Below are 21,728 nucleotides of genomic sequence, written 5' to 3' on the forward strand. Positions count from 1 at the left end.
TCACTTATTATGATAATCTCTAAGTCCATGCATGTTGCTGCAAATGGCATTATTTGATTCTTTTTTTTTTTATATTTGTACCACATCTTCTTTATCCATTCATATGTCCATGCACAGTTAGGTTGCTTCCATGTCTTGGCTATTATAAATAGTGCTGCTATAAACGTTGGGGTGCATGTATCTTTTCAGATTTTCTGAATATATGCCCAGGAATGGGATTGCTGCATCATATGCTCTCTGTTTTTAGTTGTTTTTTTTTTTTTTTAAGGAAGCTTCAGACTGCTTGCACCAATTTACATTCCCACCAACAGTGTAGGGGTGTTTCCTTTCCTTCACATCCTCTCTAGCATTTAGACCCAATAATGAATTTTATAGCGAAGTATCCAGGTTACAGTCTTGTGCAGCATTTAGCTGTCATGTTTCTTCAGCCACCTGCCGTCTGGAACAGTTCCTCAGTTTTCCAGTGTTCTTCATGACTTTGACACTTTCAAAGATAACAGTCCAGTTATTTCTTTTTTTTTTTTTTTGCCAAATTTATTTGATGTGAACTTACAAAAACCAAACAAAGCCTTTCTTAGGATTTCTAAACTGTGACTAAAGGGTTTTGGATGGACCTGATTAAGTAACCAATTATTGACCAATTACTGTGTATCAGCTTTAAGATAGTGCCATTTGCACTAACCTTTGTCAGCATCTGTCAAAGTAGACATCATTATCCATTATCCATAATTTATAAATCAGGAAACAAGACAAGCACAGGTTAGTGATCAGCCAGAGGCACCGTGGACAGTATGTGGCAGAAGTGGTTTGAACCCAGCTTCTTCTGGCCCCAAAGACAAGAAACAGTGCTGTTTCCTTACTGTTTGGTCAAGACGTTTGTTTAGTATGACTGTCTGTCCCTGTTGCTTAATAGTTCAAAAATAATAATATTACTGCCTTGAAAACATGGGATTTCCCTCCTTTTTTTTTTTTTTTTTTTGACTAAAACAACTAACATTTATTTTCTTACAGCTGTGGAGGCCAGCCCAAGATAGAGGTGTCAGCAGGTTGGTTTCTTCTGAGGCTTCTTTCCTTGGCTTTAGATGGCCATCTTTCCCCTGTGTCTTCACATGATCATCCCTTTGTAAATATCTTTCTTCTAACCTCTTTTTTTTTTTTTCCCCCAAATCTTCCCACCCTCTCCCTCTCCCACAGAGTCCATAAGACTGTTCTATACATCAGTGTCTCTTTTGCTGTCTTGTATACAGGGTTATCGTTACCATCTTTCTAAATTCCATATATATGCGTTAGTATACTGTATTGGTGTTTTTCCTTCTGGCTTACTTCACTCTGTATAATAGGCTCCAGTTTCATCCACCTCATTAGAACTGATTCAAATGTATTCTTTTTAATGGCTGAGTAATACTCCATTGTGTATATGTACCACTGCTTTCTTATCCATTCATCTGCTGATGGACATCTAGGTTGCTTCCATGTCCTGGCTATTATAAACAGTGCTGCGATGAACATTGGGGTACACGTGTCTCTTTCCCTTCTGGTTTCCTCGATGTGTATGCCCAGCAGTGGGATTGCTGGATCATAAGGCAGTTCTATTTCCAGCTTTTTAAGGAATCTCCACACTGTTCTCCATAGTGGCTGTACTAGTTTGCATTCCTACCAACAGTGTAAGAGGGTTCCCTTTTCTCCACACCCTCTCCAGCATTTATTATTTGTAGACTTTTGGATCGCAGCCATTCTGACTGGTGTGAAATGGTACCTCATAGTGGTTTTGATTTGCATTTCTCTGATAATGAGTGATGTTGAGCATCTTTTCATGTGTTTGTTAGCCATCTGTATGTCTTCTTTGGAGAAATGTCTATTTAGTTCTTTGGCCCATTTTTTGATTGGGTCATTTATTTTTCTGGAGTTGAGCTGTAGGAGTTGTGAAGTGAAGTTGTGAAGTTGTGAAGTGAAGTTGTGAAGTTGTGAGCTGTAGGAGTTGTGAAGTTGTGAAGTTGTGAGCTGTAGGAGTTGTGAAGTGAAGTTGTGAAGTTGTGAAGTGAAGAAGAAAGTGAAGGGCTGGAAAAAGATTTTCCACGCAAATAGGGACCAAAAGAAAGCAGGAGTAGCAATACTCATATCAGATAAAATAGACTTTAAAACAAAGGCTGTGAAAAGAGACAAAGAAGGTCACTGCATAATGATCAAAGGATCAATCCAAGAAGAAGATATAACAATTATAAATATATATGCACCCAACATGGGAGCACCGCAGTATGTAAGACAAATGCTAACAAGCATGAAAGGAGAAATTAACAATAACACAATAATAGTGGGAGACTTTAATACCCCACTCACACCTATGGATAGATCAACTAAACAGAAAATTAACAAGGAAACACAAACTTTAAATGATACAATAGACCAGTTAGACCTAATTGATATCTATAGGACATTTCATCCCAAAACAATGAATTTCACCTTTTTCTCAAGCGCACATGGAACCTTCTCCAGGATAGATCACATCCTGGGCCATAAAGCTAGCCTTGGTAAATTCAAAAAAATAGAAATCATTCCAAGCATCTTTTCTGACCACAATGCAGTAAGATTAGATCTCAATTACAGGAGAAAAACTATTAAAAATTCCAACATATGGAGGCTGAACAACACGCTGCTGAATAACCAACAAATCACAGAAGAAATCAAAAAAGAAATCAAAATTTGCATAGAAACGAATGAAAATGAAAACACAACAACCCAAAACCTGTGGGACACAGTAAAAGCAGTCCTAAGGGAAAAGTTCATAGCAATACAGGCACACCTCAAGAAACAAGAAAAAAGTCAAATAAATAACCTAACTCTACACCTAAAGCAACTAGAAAAGGAAGAAATGAAGAACCCCAGGGTTAGTAGAAGGAAAGAAATCTTAAAAATTAGAGCAGAAATAAATGCACAAGAAAGAAAAGAGACCATAGCAAAAATCAACAAAGCCAAAAGCTGGTTCTTTGAAAGGATAAATAAAATTGACAAACCATTAGCCAGACTCATCAAGAAACAAAGGGAGAAAAATCAAATCAATAAAATTAGAAACGAAAATGGAGAGATCACAACAGACAACACAGAAATACAAAGGATCATAAGAGACTACTATCAACAATTATATGCCAATAAAATGGACAACGAGGAAGAAATGGACAAATTCTTAGAAAAGTACAACTTTCCAGTTATTTCATAGAACATTCTTCTATTGGGTTTGTCTGATGTTTTCTCATGATTAAAGTTACAATTTTTGGAAATGATTTTATCCTATAATTTCTGTTTGTATTATTACCGATATTGTTTTACTTTGATCCCTTGATTTTGGTGATATATTTGAGGCTTAACCAGTATTTTGTGGAGTGATACTCAGAAACTACCTAGATATCTTGTTCTACATTAAACTTTATTTATGTGTATTAAGGTGTGTGTGTATATTCCTGCTTTATTTGATTTGTTACATTAATTAAACAGAGAGATCATTAGACTGCAGTGAATCTAATGCTGTGGCAGCCTATGTAAGCAAACCAGAATCTAAGCCCATATATCCGTCAAGACTATGAAATCAAAACTTAAGGGTTACCAGTCACAAAGAGCCAACCAAGTTGAAGCTAGAGCCAATCAATAATTTCTTTATGTTGTTCCCTAGTGGAGTGCTCTTAACCAGTTTCAATTTGGTGTTGCCCAATTCAAATGGAATTTTGTTCAAATAAACTCTTAAATTTTTAATATGTCTTTTATCTTTTAACAGTTCACAATCCTTTATTATCAATATTATTTCGACGCTCAAATTGTCCCAGGTGTGGCCAGTAGGAACCTCCTTCACATGTCCTGACACGTTGCCATCATTCTCGGAGCACATTGTTGCTTTCTGGCACTAAGAGGTGTTTCCAGCTCATCGTCTTCTTTCTCGTACCAGACAGGTAAACTGGCATTGGAGGTATTGCTGCTCCCAGGCTTTCAATGGATGGAACTAGTGTATGTGTATATGTATATCTAACACATACACGCATTTATATCACATCTACATTTCTATCTATCATCACCATCATCTCTCTAAAGAAAATTGTAAGTTTATACTAATACTTCCAAGTCCTGTCCAATACTACAGTTTACTTAAGCCTTTTTCTCTTTTCTGGTTACACCTCTGCATGCCAATGAGAAACATGACTTATATCATTCTTAATATACTTACTTATCTGATACAATCCCCATGGTAAGTAGCCAGTCTCCTAACTTGGCTGCCATAGCCACCCCTGTGCAGATGCCCTCCCCAAACCACGTGAAAGCTGATATCCCCTACTGAGCAACCACCCCCACCTACCTGCCCAGGTCACCTTGATTGGATTCTGACACCACATGCTAGGTGACACCTTCCACCCCCCCATGAACACCCTCTTCATCCTGCTTGGGCCCCGAAATATAAATCTTGGCCGACATCCTGCCCTCAACTCTAGCTATGTGAATGCTTTGCCCCACCTGATGGTTAGAGGATGGAATTGTTTGGGATCAAAAAGGGAAAGGGCTTTGAAGGAGGAAGGGAAAAGAATGAGAGAAAAGGAAGAAGAAGAAGGGAGGGAGAAAGCACATCTTTGTTTAAATAAATCACAAGTAAGCAGATTAAGTTTCTGTTAAAATGATACAGTTGAAATAAGAGAACTCTAAGAAGCCCCTTAGAAATGGAGTGCTTTCTGACTGAGGTAGAATATAACAACTTTTTTCCCCCTGGTCGTTACAAGTAATACAAAGTCCAGATATTAGAGATGGCAACCTAACTTTCACATGATTGTATACTTCTTAGATGATCTTTTTATGTGTTGTACATACCACTGTTCTTCCTATTTGAGAAATAGTAATTCCACACAGATGATACTTACTCATCAGCTAAACTTCAAAAGGGAATTGGGGAAGCAGTCTTGCTGTCAGAAGTATTTGCTGCTGCTGCTGCTAAGTCGCTTCAGTCGTGTCCAAATCTGTGCAACCAAGTATTTAGCACTGTTCTGATAATTTCAGCCCAATTCTTCCCCATGACCTGATTAAATCAGGTATAATTCCTTTAGAATGGGTTCCAACTGTTGTCTAGTCCATCTTGTTAAATGTCAGCCCTCTATATCCCTTCTAATCAGAGGGCTATTATTGTCCAGAGCATTTCCTTACAAGATTTATGTCAGTCTTTTCAACAAACTGCAGGGAAATTACTCTCACACTAACATTGTAAATGATAAGCAAGCAGATTTAAACAGTTATTGTATGAATCACTGCTGCGAAACAGTGTCAGCTCTCTAAGAAAACCTGTAAAAACATATACGATGTCCCTAAACATACAGCCATCTCCACAACACACAGGACAAAGATTTGCACATAATATCAGGAAGAAGTTCCTTAAAGCTTGAACAATAATTTTATTACCAAAGTCAGAGTGAAGGTGATCTTTTAAAAATTTAAACTAGCTTTTAAAATTTAAAAAATCCATGTGTGGCTAAGGTTTTAAAAAAACTTTACCTAATTATATTTCCCAGAGTTGACTATTGTTAACAGTTGAGACAATCTTTAGAATTCCATTTGGTAAATGGTAAAGAAATAGGACTATGTCTTTTGTCTCTTTTTAAATACAGAGAAATAGGATAACTTTTTTTAGATGAAGAAGTGTGTTGGATGTCAATGTGCCTCACTTTCACGTTTAGGACAGAATTTTAACATGACTGCAAAAACATTCTATCATAACAGAATTTGGAATTGATTTAGGTACATACAAATTATCCACCTTGAACATCTTGTATATTTTTAAAGATTCCCTAGAAAAGCCACATCTTTGTTCATTTCCTGTTGTGTAGATCTCTAATATTGCTGAAGCCACATTCAGTAAAACAGTGTAAAGTATGAACACAAAGAAGGAAATCCCTTTATTTCTTTCAGGGTCACTGTGTTGTGATATGCACAGAGTAGGTGTACCTTGCAAGGAGTCTTGTAATTCTGAACCACTTGTCTCCTATTTCTTGGAGTGAGATCTCTACTTCTGCACCAAATCCACACACACTTGGAACTCAATAACTCAGTCACAAAGAGAGAGAGAAAACAACTCTTATTTAAAGCATATAGTAGCTAGAACACTGCTTCTCAAACTTTAACAGGCACATGAATCATTTGGGGTCTTGTTAAAAGGCACAGTCTGATCCACTCTTTACCTCTTTTCTTGCCCGTGTTTACATCTCTCCTGTGAAGTGTTAGCACTTTACTCTTTCTCCACGCTCTACTTTCTAAAAGTCCTGGGCTAAGATCCTTTTCTGTTTCCTAAAATTTCCTCCCTTCTGTTTCTGATTTCTGCAATTTGCTGCTAGAACTTGTGGCCCATGGTCTGGTTCTAATTTATGGAATCAGTTCAGTTCAGTTCAGTTCAGTTGCTCAGTCATGTCCGACTCTTTGCGACCCCATGAATCGCAGCACGCCAGGCCTCCCTGTCCATCACCAACTCCTGGAGTTCACTCAGACTCACGTCCCTTGAGTCAGTGATGCCATCCAGCCATCTCATCCTCTGTCGTCCCCTTCTCCTCCTGCCCCCAATCCCTCCCAGCATCAGAGTCTTTTCCAATGAGTCAACTCTTCGCATGAGGTGGCCCAAGTACTGGAGTTTCAGCTTTAGCATCATTCCTTCCAAAGAAATCCCAGGGCTGATCTCCTTCAGAATGGACTGGTTGGATCTCCTTGCAGTCCAAGGGACTCTCAAGAGTCTTCTCCAACATCACAGTTCAAAAGCATCAATTCTTCGGCACTCAGCCTTCTTCACAGTCCAACTCTCACATCCATACATGACCACAGGAAAAACCATAGCCTTGACTAGACGAACCTTTGTTGGCAAAGTAATGTCTCTGCCTTTGAATATGCTATCTAGGTTGGTCATAAGTTTCCTTCCAAGGAGTAAGCGTCTTTTAATTTCATGGCTGCAGTCACCATCTGTAGTGATTTTGGAGCCCAGAAAAATAAAGTCTGACACTGTTTCCACTGTTTCCCCATCTATTTCCCATGAAGTGATGGGACCGGATTTTTAGTTCTGCAATGTCACCACAGCTAACCCATCCAAGCCTTTTCCTACCTGGTCCCCTCTGTGGTGAAAGTAAGGTAGCAGTGCACAAATGGAAAGATCCTTGCGTGAGGTAGTAGGACTTTGCTATTCAAAGTGTCAGCTGTGGACCACCAGCATCGGCATCACCTCTGAACTTGTTAAACTGGAGACTCCAGCCTGCTGAATCAGAATCTACAGTTTTCCAAGATCCTCAGGTGATTTGTATGCTCATTAAATTTAGAGAATCTCCACTTGGGGTGCTTTTAGCAGAAATAACTGAGAATTCAGTCCAAACTGGCTTACATAATAAAGGAGATGTATTGGCTCTTATAATTAAAAAGTCTGTTGAGTGAGTTTTAAGTGTGATCTGATCCAGAGGTTCTTAAGTTATCATAGATCTGAAACTAAGGTTTTGCTTATCTGGGTTTTTTCCTCCAAGCCTACTCCCTTAATATTATTTCATTTTATTTGAATAAGAACAATACAAAAATATAGGACAATTTGTCCTAATGTGTTCAAAACCTGTTATGACTGTAAGATTCTTTGATGGAAGTTACGAAAATTGCAAAATGACACGCCTTTAAAATTGAGAGCCTTGGCCTCAAGTAAAATAAAAGTCTGATTCAACTTTGTTTAAACAATAGGGAAATTTGTTATCTCTAATATCAAGAAGGCCAGAGATAGGGCTGGCATCAAGAATGAGAGGCCAAGGCCCTCTTTCTCTGCAGTTCTCTGGGCTCTACCCAGTTCTATCTGTTGACTCCCTCTTCAGACTCGTAGCAGGACTGATGAAGTTCCAGGAATCATATCCAGGCCTTAAAATAGATAAAGGCTTTTATAGATTTCTCATGTCTTTTTTTTTTTTTTTTTTTAGGAATAGAGAAATCTTTCCCTGAAATACCATATTAGAGGTTTCCTTACAACCCATTGTCCAGAATCAGATTTCATGCCATGACAGAGACCTCTAGTTGCTTCTAAGTATCTGTTCTCCCCATTTTCTTTAATATTATCCTGATTTTTATCAGAGCTTATGACTAGTCATTTAAATTTAAATATAATTCCTTGTAAATTATTTCCATGTAAATGTAAATAAAAATGTTATGTAGAACTTGTGGGAAGTATTTTTTAAAAGGAAGGCAGCATCCTCTTTTATCTTTCATTCTGATTTCTTTAATGCAGACATGATGGCTGAAGCTTTCACATTCACCTTGGACCATGATGACAAAGACATACTCAAAAAACTGGAAGAAGCCTGGGTCCCTGATGATTTCAGAGACCTGCCCTTAACGAGCATTGGACTACCTACCTCCAGATAGGTGAGAAAGTAAGATCTGTATCTTTAATTCATTTTTAATTTGGGTTTGCATTGACTTCTGGTGAATCTAATCCTGACTAGTATGCATGCCCATTGCCGATCAGTCACTGGCAAGAGGAACTGTCACCACCTGACTGGGGGCAAGTGAATGGGGGTGGGGTCGTAATGATTACCACAGTAAATACTACTTAAAAATATATTAAGTACTTCTGCTAGAAACAGATTACTATAGGAAAGCAGCATTCTCAATATCTACATAAGAAGCCACCTTATTGTAAGTACTTCATCATCTGAGTTACAAAACTTAGATGATTATTTCCTAGAAAGTTCAGAAGAATCTTCAGTTCAGTCCAGTCTCTTAAGTTGTGTCTGACTCTTTGCGACCCCTGGATTACAGCACTCCAAGCTTCCCAGAGCTTGCTCAAACTCATGTCCGTTGAGTAGGTGATGCCATCCAACCCTCTCATTCTCTGTAATCCCTTTCTCCTCCTGCCTTCAATCTTTTCCAGCATCAGGGTCTTTTCCAATGAGTTGGATTGTCTCGTCAGGTGGCCAAAGTATCGAATGGAGCTTCAGCATCAGTCCTTCCAATGAATATTCTGGGTTGATTTCTTTAGGATTGACTGGTTTGATCTCCTTGAAGTCCAATGAACTCTCAAGAGTTTTCTCCAGCACCACAGTTCGAAAGCATCAATTCTTCGGTACTCAGTCTTCTTTATGGTCCAACTCTCACATCTATACATAACTACTGGAAAAACCATAGCTTTGTCTATATGGACCTTTGTTGGCAAAGTAATGTCTCTGCTTTTTAATAGGCTGTCTAGGTTTGTCATAGCTTTTCTTCCAAGGAGTTCAGTTCAGTTCAGTTCAGTTCAGTTGCTCAGTCGTGTCCGACTCTTTGCGACCCCATGAACCACAGCACGCCAGTCCTCCCTGTCCAGCACCAACTTCCAGAGTCCACCCAAGCCCATGTCCATTGAGTCGGTGATGCCATCCAACCATCTCATCCTCTCTCATCCTGTTCTCTTCTTGCCCTCAATCTTTCCCACATCAGGGTCTTTGCCAATGAGTCAGCTCTTCACATCAGGTGGCCAAAGTATTGGACTTTCAGTTTCAACATCAGTCCTTCCAATGAACACCCAGCACTGATCTCCTTTAGGATGGACTGGTTGGATCTCCTTGCAGTCCAAGGGACTCTCAAGAGTCTTCTCCAACACCACAGTTCAAAAGCATCAGTTCTTCAGCACTCAGCTTTATAGTCCAACTCTCACATCCATACATGACCACTGGAAGAACCATAGCCTTGACTAGACGGACCTTTGTTGACAAAGTAATTAGGCATCTTTGGCTCAGACGGTACCTGCAATACGGGAGACCCAGGTTCGATTCCTGGGTGGGGAAGATCTCCTGGAGAAGGAAATGGCAATCCACTCCAGCACTCTTGCCTGGAAAATCCCATGGACGGAAGATCCTGATAGGCTACAGTCCATGGGGTCGAAAAGAGTTGGACACGACTGAACGACTTCACGATTTTCACAAATAATTTCATGACTGCAGTCACCATCTGCAGTGATTTTGGAGCCCAAGAAAATTAAGTCTGTCACTGTTTCCATTGTTTCCCCATCTATTTGCCATGAAGTGATGGGACTGGATGTCATGATCTTAGTTTTTGAATGTTGACTTGTAAGCCAGCTTTTTCATTCTCCTTTTTCATCCTCATCAAGAGAATCTTTTGTTCTTTGCTTGCTGCCATTGGGGTGGTATTATCTGCATATCAGAGATTGTTGACATTTCTCCCAGCAGTCTTGATTCCAGCTTGTGATTCATCCAGCCTGGCATTTTGCATGATGTACTTTGCATAGAAGTTCAATAAGCAAGGTGACAATATACAGCCTTGATGTACTCATTTCCCAGTTTGGAATGAGTCTGTTGTTCCGTGTCTGGTTCTAACTGTTGAGGAAGAGGAACCTTACTTATGCATTACTTAGATTCCAATGGGTTTTCTGATAACCTCTATTAATTTTCATGAAAAAATTATCAGCTGTGCTTTCAAAGGATTAGCCTCCAAACTATGAAGTTTGGATTTTAGTTGATTCACTTCTACTTAATTTCAACCACTTGAGCTTACAAATAAAAATGTTCTTTTAGCACATTTATTGCTCCAATGAATGCCAGTTTCAAACCTAGTATCTATAGTCCTTTCCTTAAAATCCTTTCAATTTTAAAATTTTTGGTTAGATTTGTTAAATAGGCCATTTTCTAACTTCTTCAAAATCAACATGTGTAGTTTTCCACTTTCAGAAGTTCTTTCTGGGTTAGGAGAATGGTGTGAAACTTTTAATTTTAACATCTCTATTAGATAAACTATTTTTATTTACAGATGAATCACTCATCCCACATCTTAAATTCCTTTAGTTTTCTTCAACTCTAAAACTCAAGATGAAACTACAGAGAACCTAGGCTATTTTGAGGAAGTTATGTGGTTCAAATTCTGTGATTTCTCAGTGTGGTCCCAGAATTCCATTCCAGTTAGGGTGTGGTATTTGTATAACTAGGAATCCTCAGGCTGAATGGTAATTGAGTCTTCTAAGTCACTGGACATAATCAACACAAACACCAGTTGCCGTAGCCCTGTGTTCTGATCCCAACCTTGTGCTTAACTACTAGCTTTGCTTCTTGAGACCAGACACTAATTTCACCTTCTTAAGCCTGTGTTCTCATCTATAAAATAAAGGTCTTGATTATAAGATCTTTAAATCTCCAACTCTATCCTATGCTCTGATATTTAGAAAGATGATGGTTAGTTCTTAAACTCCCCCAAAAGCAGAATATCCCTACTCTATCCAAAAGACAGTTCCAGTACCTAATGATTCTAAGGCAGCTTTATTTTCTTTTTTTTTTTTTTTGAGGTAATATTTAAAGTGTGCAATGTGAGGTTTAATGTAAATATAAATTATGAAATGATTACCACAGTCAAGTTAACACATCCATCAAAGAAGCAGCTTTTTAACTAAAGAAGATAGGACATTATCCAGTTCTGCCTTCTCTAGAGCTGAAGGATAATCCATCAGCATTCTTTTCCTATTTACCTTCCACAGATTGTAAACCAGTAAGTCACCTTTCAGGGCTTCCCTAGTGGCTCAGTGGTAGAGAATCCCCCTGTCAATGCAGGGTTCCATCCCTGTGTCTGGAAGATTCCCTGGAGGAGAGCATGGCAACCCACTCCAATATTCTTGCTTGGAGAATCCCATGGACTGCGGAGCCTGGTAGGCTAGAGTCCAAGAGTCGGACCCAACTTAGTGACTAAGCAATTACAAAAACCTCACCATTCACTAGTCTTTTCCTTAGTGAATTACCTCCAAAGCTCAGCTATTTGTATACTGTTTTTATGACATTGGCTGTATCTTTCTGGTATCTTTGTTATTATTTCTCAGCTTCTCTATGTTCTTTTTTTATTTTATTTTATTTTTTGGTGGTTTTTGCCATACATTCACATGAATCAGCCATGGGTGTACATGTGTTCCCCATCCTGAACTCTGTTCTTTTTTACTTAAATTTATTTTGAGGGGAATTTTTATATAATCACTGCTTGATGAGGACTGTAAAATCAATCTTGCTTCACAAAAATAGAGGTTAACAGAAAAAAAAATCAGGAACCTACTGAGTTTTTAAAATAGGAAAGTGAAGATGTTTCTGTATGACAAAGGCAACCTGCTCCATTTACTATGAAGGTTCAGCGTAGTATCTCCCCATGATTTCAGTGATCTCACTTTTATGCACTCCCAATATTATCAGCCTGAGTAAGCATTTCTGTTGAGTTTCATGCACTTTACAGGTAGGATGATTTTCTTATGAATATGGTGTTGAGAGTGGAGAACTACCTGAAATCAACCACTAGTTCAACTGGAGAAACAGGTCTGTATGAGAAAATCAAGAGTTTCTTTTATCTTTATTTACAGAGGAAGTTTTCAAATCTTAGCAAGCCTAAAAAAAATCACCTTAAAAAAAAAAAGTGAAGCTGTTAGTCGCTCAGTCGTGTCCAGCTCTTTGCAACCTAAGACTCTGGTTAAAATGCACATTTTCTGTGCCTTGCCCAGGTCTAGACTAGAGCCCAGGAGTCCACATTGTAAAACAGCTTCCCAGATGACTGCAATGCAGGTATTTTCAGACCTTCACTTTGAGAAATGTGACACAGAGCTCCTTGGTCTGTTACTGCATTTACTCATCCTTCAGTAAAGGACAAGCAACTTCTGGGTGCTGCTGCAGAGAAGTGTGCCAAGAGGCAAGATTCAGTTCATGTCTCCATGTGGTATTTGATTGTCAAATGAGGTGTACTAGCAACACTTCTCTAGAGGTTCAGGGTTAGGAAGGTCACTAGGGGCTGAAGCTGTGAGAGGACTTTGTGGATCCAGCTTGGAAGGCTCTGGTGATCTTTCTTTCTTTCTTTCTGTCTTTTTTTTTTTTTTTTTGAGAGGGAAGATGGTGGAATCAGAGGGTTTCTGGAGTCAGGCCAACGTGGAACTGAAGGTCTAGGTGAAAAGGCTGGAAGGGTCAGGTAAAGCATAGGCACTTGTTCCTGGGGTCGGCTTTCCTCCAGGTCTTTACATAGGGACATGAAGACAGCTTTGAGGGAGAGTAATAACTTGGCATTCATGTTCAGGATGGGTTGGATCTGCAGTGCCAAAGGTACAGCAAGCAGTAGTGACAGAACACTCTCAGTTGGAAAGAAAGCTGAGAGACACGATTAAAAACAAAACAAACAAACAAAAAACCATACTGGACTTGTTTGTACTTGTATGGGGGTGAGATGGTGTCCAGAGTGACGGGTGACCTTGGAGGAAGGAGAGCACTTGTAAAAGACAAAGTGCAAAGGGAGCCTTAATTCAGCTTCCTTCAAGCCAGTGTAGGGAACGATCTGGTAAACAGGCAGAGGACCTGTTTGTGTTGAGCCAACTGACCCTTTCCAGCGTCTCCACGTCTCTCTTAAAATAGAATCATCTTCTTCACACACTCCTCGGTGCTACTGACTACCTAAATAATACTAATAAAACACCGTCACCCTGAAATTGGGTCGAATAGGCCCAAATCGCCAGCCGCTTTGGCCCTGGCGATGGACCTGAAACTTCTCAGGTGAACCAGCTATTACCTCTCTCTAGCCAACTGGTTTCTGAACTTTGTTGCACAATGGACTCACCTGGGCATTAAAAGAGACAAAAACAACAAAAACCCAAACACCTAGTGCCCACATGTAACGTGGAGCATAATTTGGGAACCATCAGTCCAGCCACATCTCCACAGCTTTTTTTTTTTTTTTTAATTGGAGGCTAATTACTTTACAATATTGTAGTGGTTTTTGCCATACATTGACATCCACAGCTCTTAAAAGACCAAATCCTCCTTCTCTGCCTTCAGCCTGGAGGGTGCCAGCGGCGGGTTTGGGGTCGGGTGGGGTCTGATCCCCGCGCCGCAGTCTCCCTTCCCCCCAGCCGGGTGTGCACAGCTCGAGGCTCGCGTGCGCGGCGCGGGCCGGGAGGAGGCGGTGCTGGGGCTTCTCGGGCCCCGGAGGCGGCGGAACCGAAAGCGGCGGCGAGGGGGGGCGGGGGGGGGTTGGCGGGGGGGACTGGGGAGGGGAGAGAAGGAGGGGCGGGAGTCCGGCGCGGTGGTGCGCGGAGGGCCGGGAATGCCCGCGGTGCGGGCCGCTCCGTGGCCGTGTCCAGGCTATGGCTCTCCGTCTGATCGCCGACTTCGATCTCGAGAAGGACGTGCTCCCGTCGCTGCGGGTGCAGCTGGCGGCGTCAGCGGCCGCCGGGGCCAGAGGCGGCGGCCCAGGTGCTGTAGGCGCGCGTCCGGCCGGGGGGCGGGGCGGGGGGCGCGTCCGGCCGGGGGGCCGTGGGGGGAGTGGAGGCGGGACAGTCATTCATATCTAGGGATTCCCAGGCTGCGCTCAAGTGGTGAGCACCGACCCAAAGCGGCAGCCTGTGCCCCCTGCCAGCCTGTGAAGTTTGGTCCTGAAAGGGGAACGTTGCCCTCTTTAGAGTCTGGGCTTTGTCATCCTCACCCCGGGCCGCTGGGTGAAGGTTGGAGGGGCAGCTCCCGGGCAAAGTCTCGGCCGAGCTATACCGCTTCTTCTGGCGAGTCCTCCATCTTCTGGCTTACTGATTGCCCACAGTAAGTCACCTTAAGCAGAAAGGCAGGGGACACTCGTGGTACCCTAAGCATCATCTCATCAGGCGGAGGAACAGCTGCCCAGGCTCTGTTCCCCTGGCGCAAGGCTGTGGGGAGTGGGAGAGGGTGGTTCTCTATACTTCATTCACATCTCACCTGTTTTAAAAAGATTTGTCACCCGGGTAGGGGATCTAGCAAGACTAGGGGCTGGAAGGTCTTACTTTATGAGAAAGAAAAGATGCTCAGGTGTCCTGCTCTACTTTCTCAGGGTGGATTGGAATACATTCCCTGCACTTGAGGCTTTGGTTTTCATATGTCTCAGAAATCCTTTGATTTTGAGGGAGTGAAAAGTGACTTTTGAGCCTTCCCAGCATTGATCAATTGAAACTTTAAAGAAGGGGAACTCCGTGATTTCTCAGGTTGTTTTGTAAGAAGAGAAGTTTGCTTCACATAATGTTGCATCTTCAGGGCTTGGGTTCAGGTTCTAAGCAATGTACCCTGGAATCCCAGTTGTGCACAGGGAGCTAGCCACTTCAGTGTATTCCCCCCACTTCTGGTTTTCCTTAAGCACTGTAGACTGCTGGAAGGCATTTTTTGGGACACAGCTATCAAATTACCGGTATCTACAACTCCTTTCCCCTCATCACTGGAGAAAGTTTTCTGTCCTGTGGTTTTAGCTGAATATTTGTAGGGTTCCTTGTTTTGGCATGTTGGCTGTCTTGGTTCCAAATACATAGTCATCTTTGTCTAGCTCAAGACTCCAGTTTGACTAGTGAGTTTGACTAACGACTAGTGTCATTATTAGTAAAGGCTAACTTTGGCGGGGTAGGGGGTGGGAAAGTGCTGCATTTAAAAAAGTCTCCTGGATTCTAAAGAGTTTCTGAAGGTTTGTGCTTTTCAACACAAAAGTCCTTTCTCTGGCATGTGTTCTCAGTCATGTACGACTCTTTGTGACTCTGTGAACTATAGCCTACCAGGCTCCTCTGTCCATGTAATTTTCCAGGCAAGAATATGGAGCTGGTTGCCATTTCCAAGGGATCTGCCCAATCCAGGGGTCAAACCTGTGTCTCTTGAGTCTCCTGTATTGGCAGGCAGATTCTTTACCACTGCGCCACCTGGGAAGCCCCTTTTCTCTGGACCATCTCCTTATATAGCTAAGTGGCAGGTGCTCGAGAATGAGAAGTTAGATGAAGTGTGAAATGCCACAGTCTTATGTTTCAGTAATGTGATTGAAAAGCAGTGTGTGAGCCAGTTAGATTTTGGCTTCCTTGTGTCTTTAATCCATCTGTGAAGACACATAGACTTGTACATTGACATTCCACCAAACAGCAGATACCCTTGGGTCCTCAGAAAGTAAACTTACTAGGAATACCAGCTTTTTCTCATATTGGTAGTATTTTGCTCCTACAGAGCAGCTTGGCAAAAATATTAGCCCTGTTATCCTAAAAGACATTGTTACTTCTGATAATCACTAGTGGCAGCTTAAAAAACCCCACAAGTTAATTCTTCTGCTGCTGTAATTTGTAGCACTGGCAGAGGAATCTGGAATTCTATTTTATCTCTAGCACAGCTCTGACTCCACACATTTGTGTAATTATTTTCCTTTCAAAGTCGCAGCTGTTCAAATGTAAATTATGAATAATTATACCATTGTAAGTCTCCTCTCTGCACACTTACTCTCTAAATTTGAAGCCTTAATGTTCTTACATAAATAAATACAGTTGAAGATTTCTTAGTGGTGCTAAGTAGTACACCTGATGTATGACATATTTCTGGCAAAATAGCCAGAGAGCTAGGCTAAGTTAGCCAGGCAGAAATTCAGTGGGATAGCATTTTAGTCAATAAGGGTTAAGAAATAAGGAGACCAGATTTGGTTACTGCCTCTGTTCCTGGTTCTGAGTTGAACTTTGGGGAAATTATTTCTCCTGAAATAAATGAAGAAAATATTTTTTCTTTAAAAAAAAATTAAAACAGTTATACAAAAGAATATGTTAACACATGTAAGCTATAAATAATATAAAAGCAAAACCATATACCTGTCTTAAAAATAGAACAATAGCAAGACTTTTGACGGTTCTTGGTTCTCCCTATTTGATCCTATTTCTCTTCATATGCCTCATCTATATGTTGTTGCCTACAACCATTTAAACTTTTATATTTTCACATTCCTTCAATCTTATTTGTAGTTTTAACCTGTATCTATCTCCCTAAGCAAAATATCATTTCATTTTCTTGTTTGTGAACTTTAAGTAAGTGAAAGAATATCATATGTATTCTTTCTGCTTTTTTTCCCTGATCAGTATTGTAAGATTTATCCATGTTGACTGGTATGTGATGTGTGATGAATTGCTTCAGTGATGTCTGACTCTTTGCGATACCATGGACTGTAGCATGCCAGGCTCCTCTGTCCGTGGGATTCTCCAGGCAAGAATACTGGAGTGGGTTACCATGCCCTCCTCCAGGGGATCTTCCAAACCCAGGGATCGAACCTGGATCTCTTATATCTCGTGCATTGGCAAGCAGGTTCTTTACCACTAGGGCCATGTTGACTGCTACAGGGCATTACTTTTCACTGCTGTATAGTATTCCTTTTGTGTGCCTATACAATATGGTAAACATGGAGATGCACTGCTTAGATCTTTGTTTCAAGGAAGGGCTTGTCCCAGGTGCTGTGAACATGGCAGCAGAGCCCTCAGCTTTCAGCATCTTCAGGGATGGCCTCAGCAGAGGGCTGTATCACCCAAGTTTATGCCCCTTTAGGTGTGCCCTCCTCTAATAAGGGGTTCAGGTAGGATATAAAAGCCTGGGCATTTTGACTCACGTGGGACAACTGTGGCAATTCATTTCAATTCTGGAGCGTTCTTGGTGGAAGACCTCAACGTCATCTGAGGCCACTGGACCTTTATTATAGCTTGACTTCTTCCCCCCACCCCGATCCTGCTTCTCCTTCCTGTTACAGACATTAATCCCACTTTAATAAGCACAATCTAGTAAATATACTGTGTACTAAAGTGTCTCAGGGTGTTTCCTACGGAACCCATCTTACTTATCCTTTTCCTGATGGTGACATTTGGGAGGTTTCTGGGGTTTGCTGTTATATTCAAGGCTTTTACTAACCTTGTGCACATCACCTGGTTCAAGTTTCTCTAGGATAGATGTCTGACAGTGAGGTTGCTGAGTCACAGGCTATGCACACCTTCACTTTTCCTATGTGCTCAATTGCTGCAGTTGTGTCTGACTCTTTGTGACCCTATGGACTGAAGCCTGTCAGGCTTCTCTGTCCATGGGATTCTCCAGGCAAGAATGCTGAAGTGGTTGCCATGCCCTTTTCTATGGGATCTTCCTGACCCAGAGATAGAACCTGTGTCTCCTGCATCTAAGACATTGAAGACAGATTCTTTATCCACTGGGTTACCTCCTGGGTAGTACCAAATTGCTATCCAAAATACTTGTATCATTTGTGTTATCAAAATATTTTTGGTACTCAATATCTTTACAAACTCTTGATTTTTCCAAGTGTTTAATTTCTTGTCAGACTGGTGGGTCTAAATAATACATCTTTATGGTCTGAGGTTGAGCATCTCTCTATATATACTTAACTGGCTATTTGTGTTTCTTTTGTAGGGTGTTCATCCTTTTGTCTATTTTTCTGTTATGGGTTTTTTTTTTTTCATATAGACTTTAAGGCATTCTTCACTCTGGATTCTAGTCCTTTGTTTATCATATATGTTCCAAGTATCTGTTTTTTTTTTTTCAGTTTGTAATTACCTTTAATAAATAAGAGTTCTTGATTATAATGTAGTCTAATTTGTAAGTGTTTTTCCTTTATGGTTTGTGCTTTTGGAATATTTTAAAGAAACTTAGAAGCCATTAAGACATTTTTATATTAACTTCTAAAAGCTTTAAAGCTTTTCTTTTTGAATTTTGTTATTTTTTAAATTCACCTGGAATGTATTTCTGTATGTAATGTGATATAGGAATCAGGGGAACACTGGAGCCTTTAGAAGTAGTCTTGATATCTGTTACTTTTAAGCTGGGTGGTCATTACATGGTTTTATTTTGTTATTATCTATAGCTTACATGTGTTAAAATATTCTTTTGTCAACTGCATTGTTTTTCTCTGTTAATAGCTAGTAGTTCTACGGTCACTAACCAGATAGCCCTACCTTTTCTCATTGACAGCAAAACCACTTCCTTTAAACATCATGTTTCCGTATGCATGTGAGTCTTCTTTTCTGGGTTTTAAATTTTGTTCCATTGGTCAATATAAGGTGAAGACACCTTAGTAACTATCTTTCTGTTAAGTCTTGGTAATTGGTGGAGTACGTCTCCTCACCTCAGTCTCTGTTGGGGTCCTCTTGGCTATTTTATGCTCCTTGTTCTTACATTTAGATTTTGGAATCACCCTATCAGATTTCACCAAAAAGTCTGTTGGATTTTTTAATTTGAGTTACAATGAATCTATAGATCAGCTAGGGGAGAAGTTGCATCTTTAGGATATTAAATCTTTCCAATTGTGAACAAAGTATATAGCCTGTTATTTATTTAGAGCCTTTTTATGACTCTTAACAAGTTTTAGAATTTTCTCCATGAAAATTTACTAGATTTACTCCTGGGCTATTATTAGTTTTTGTTGCTCTCATAAATGGCACATTTAAAAACATTATATGTACTATTACTGGTATGTAGCAATATAATAGATTTTATATATTAATTTTTGTGTCTAATGCTTAATCTCTTGGAATACATTAGATCCTCAGGAAACTTAAGAAAAAGTCTGTGGTATGTGAATTTTCTGAGGTTTCAATGTCACATATACTTAAGACCAGGAAGAATGTGGGTTTCCATTTCTGTGTCTCCTTGTCTGCTTCAATTAGCACTAGATTTGTGAATTTGTTAGAATTTAGTAATATTCCGGACTGATTATTCTTTCTAATATTGTAATTATTCATCTTTTCCAGGGAAGTGATATATTGTACCAGGTGACTGCCTCAAGGGTAGTGCTTTTGTTGTTGCCTCCTAGATACCCCCAAACAGATTCGGGGGCTAGAGGATTGGCTTTGCCACGTTATTTTTCTTTATTGTTTCAGTCTTCTCTTGCCACTGTCCTTCCTGTTCACTGTTCCTCCCCCTACTTTCCTAGTCTCCTTTTCTGAGTCTCTTCTCTTTCTGGCTTCATCACCCCACCCTTGATTTTCCTCATTTTATCCAGAATATGAAATATAAATCACATAATGATGTTTACTTCATAAGTTTAGGAATTATAGCACCTAGTCATGTTGAGCAGGAGGATTTATGTGAATTATTTACAGAATAGAAATGTCATAGGTATAATCATATTTTAACACTCCTTGATCTGTGTTTTAGAAACTAGTTCAAATTTTTGTATAAGGCTGTGAGACTCCCCATGCTCCAATAGTCATTAGAAAGAAAAGAAATACTTTTATATGAGATTTATCTTATTTCATAGCATTTGGAAACCAAATCTGCATACTTGGTAAACATCTTCTTTTAAAGTGAAATCACTGGTGTTTAGCACAGAATACACTGAGCTGGATGAGACTATGTGGCAAACCAGCTTAAATTTCACATGAGCTGTAACTTTGCCAACACCCTTAGTATCTACTTATTTTTTTTTATAATAGATTTACTTTTATGCAAGTAACTATCAAAATGCTACATTTTTTCTTCATGAACTCTGATTTAACTAACTGTAAAACTAAACCACATTTCCTCATTTGAAATTGCTAAACTTCCTCCTGGACTTTCCAATGATGAACTGTGGGAGAATAGTCAGAATGAATAAGCAAAGAGGTTATTGAATAAGTCTTTTAAAAGGGTGTGTCTAAACCATGAGCAGCTAATCTGAAGAGGAAGGGCTAGCAGGTTTATAGTGTGTGGTGAGATGCCAGTGTCTGGATTTCCAGTATTACCAAATTTATCTAATGCAAATGTCATAGAGATGAGAACCATGTGCTTAACTGCAGAATTATTTAAGACTGCAATCATTGCTCCCTAATAGACCCATGAAGGCATAATTTTTATTATTTCCTTCAAATCTGTATGTAATGATTACATTGTAAGCTGGTTATAATTGTGCTGTCTAATAAATATTGTTTAATGTATATTGTAAATATGTACTTCAGTGGTTCTCAGTTCTGGCTGCCCATTGGAGTAACAAAGCGAACTTAAAAACACACACAGGAGAGAGCAGGACCTTTACCAGCTCAAAAAAATCAGAATATTTGGGGGCAGGATTTGGGCATCCATGTTCTTTCAAAATTTCCCCTGATGATTCTGACACAACCAGCCTTGAGAACCCCTGAGTTAATGGAATAAGCATATATCATTTGTAATCTGCACTTGTTGAAGACTTTTTTTTTCTCTTAATATTATAGTGATTTGAAAATAGGTGTGCTTTTGCAAGGAAATTGGATTTTCTTAGCAAGATTCTTATAAAGGAGTTTCTTATCTTAGTTAAAACCTTTTAAGTGTACTTTTGAGAAAGTCCCAGCATCCTTATAATCTGGAAAGAAAAAAAAAAAACTTTGCAAAATATTGACACATTACATTCCAGGAGTTTTGAGTCATATGCAGGATGAAAAATAACTCACAGAAATTCTCTTTAGATGTCTGCAAAATCTACCTTAAAGGATTTTTCAGTAATTACCCATTTTCCTATTATAAGTATGATAGAGGAAACAGTTCATTCTGTTTACCTTTTCTTTCCTATTCAGCAGTAAGCCAACTGAATCATACTATTATCCTAAGAGACCAAGGGATTATTTTTTTTTAATCATTGAGAAGTGTTTCTGATACCTCACTAGACATTGAAAGTTGTATATACACATATATAAGCAACACTCGCCCCTCCCTTTGCCTTGTCTGCAGACAATCCACGCAGTTTCTTTCTGTAAAGATTTTGGAAGAGAGATTGCAGGATGATTCCTGGGTTCTCAGTGAACCTGCTCTTTGCCTTTCTAAATGTTTCCCACTGCCAGCTCCAGTGCAGGGATTGAGCTCACCAATTATCCTGATTTTGTATCTTGATTCTTCCTTTTTAATCAGGAATACAGGCTGAAGTTTGCTCTGATTTATAGGGTATTTTGCATATTTTTTTCTGAATATTGGTATTTGTCATAATCAGCATGATATTTTAACATCAAAAACACT

General features: G+C 39.8%; 1 protein-coding gene and 1 long non-coding RNA gene across 3 annotated transcripts in view; both read left to right on the forward strand.

Annotated features, from left to right (window-relative positions):
• The window catches only part of LOC133246004 (uncharacterized), a 43,611-nt gene extending 35,216 nt beyond the window's left edge, over positions 1 to 8,395 (forward strand). The window contains exons 2-3 of the long non-coding RNA XR_009735866.1: positions 3,767 to 3,938; positions 8,255 to 8,395. This is a non-coding gene — a long non-coding RNA (uncharacterized LOC133246004). The remainder of the gene's footprint in view (positions 1 to 3,766; positions 3,939 to 8,254) is intronic.
• Positions 8,396 to 13,995: 5,600 nt separating this feature from the next.
• The window catches only part of GSAP (gamma-secretase activating protein), a 101,126-nt gene continuing 93,393 nt past the window's right edge, over positions 13,996 to 21,728 (forward strand). Inside the window, exon 1 of one of the 2 annotated variants that reach the window (XM_061413864.1) lies at positions 13,996 to 14,219. In XM_061413864.1, the coding sequence (XP_061269848.1) occupies positions 14,111 to 14,219 (109 nt within the window). In that variant the 5' untranslated portion in view covers positions 13,996 to 14,110. The remainder of the gene's footprint in view (positions 14,220 to 21,728) is intronic. The other variant, XM_061413865.1, reaches the window with a different exon arrangement.

The sequence above is a fragment of the Bos javanicus genome, chromosome 4 (genome assembly GCF_032452875.1).
Source record: "Bos javanicus breed banteng chromosome 4, ARS-OSU_banteng_1.0, whole genome shotgun sequence".
Lineage (NCBI taxonomy): Eukaryota > Metazoa > Chordata > Mammalia > Artiodactyla > Bovidae > Bos > Bos javanicus.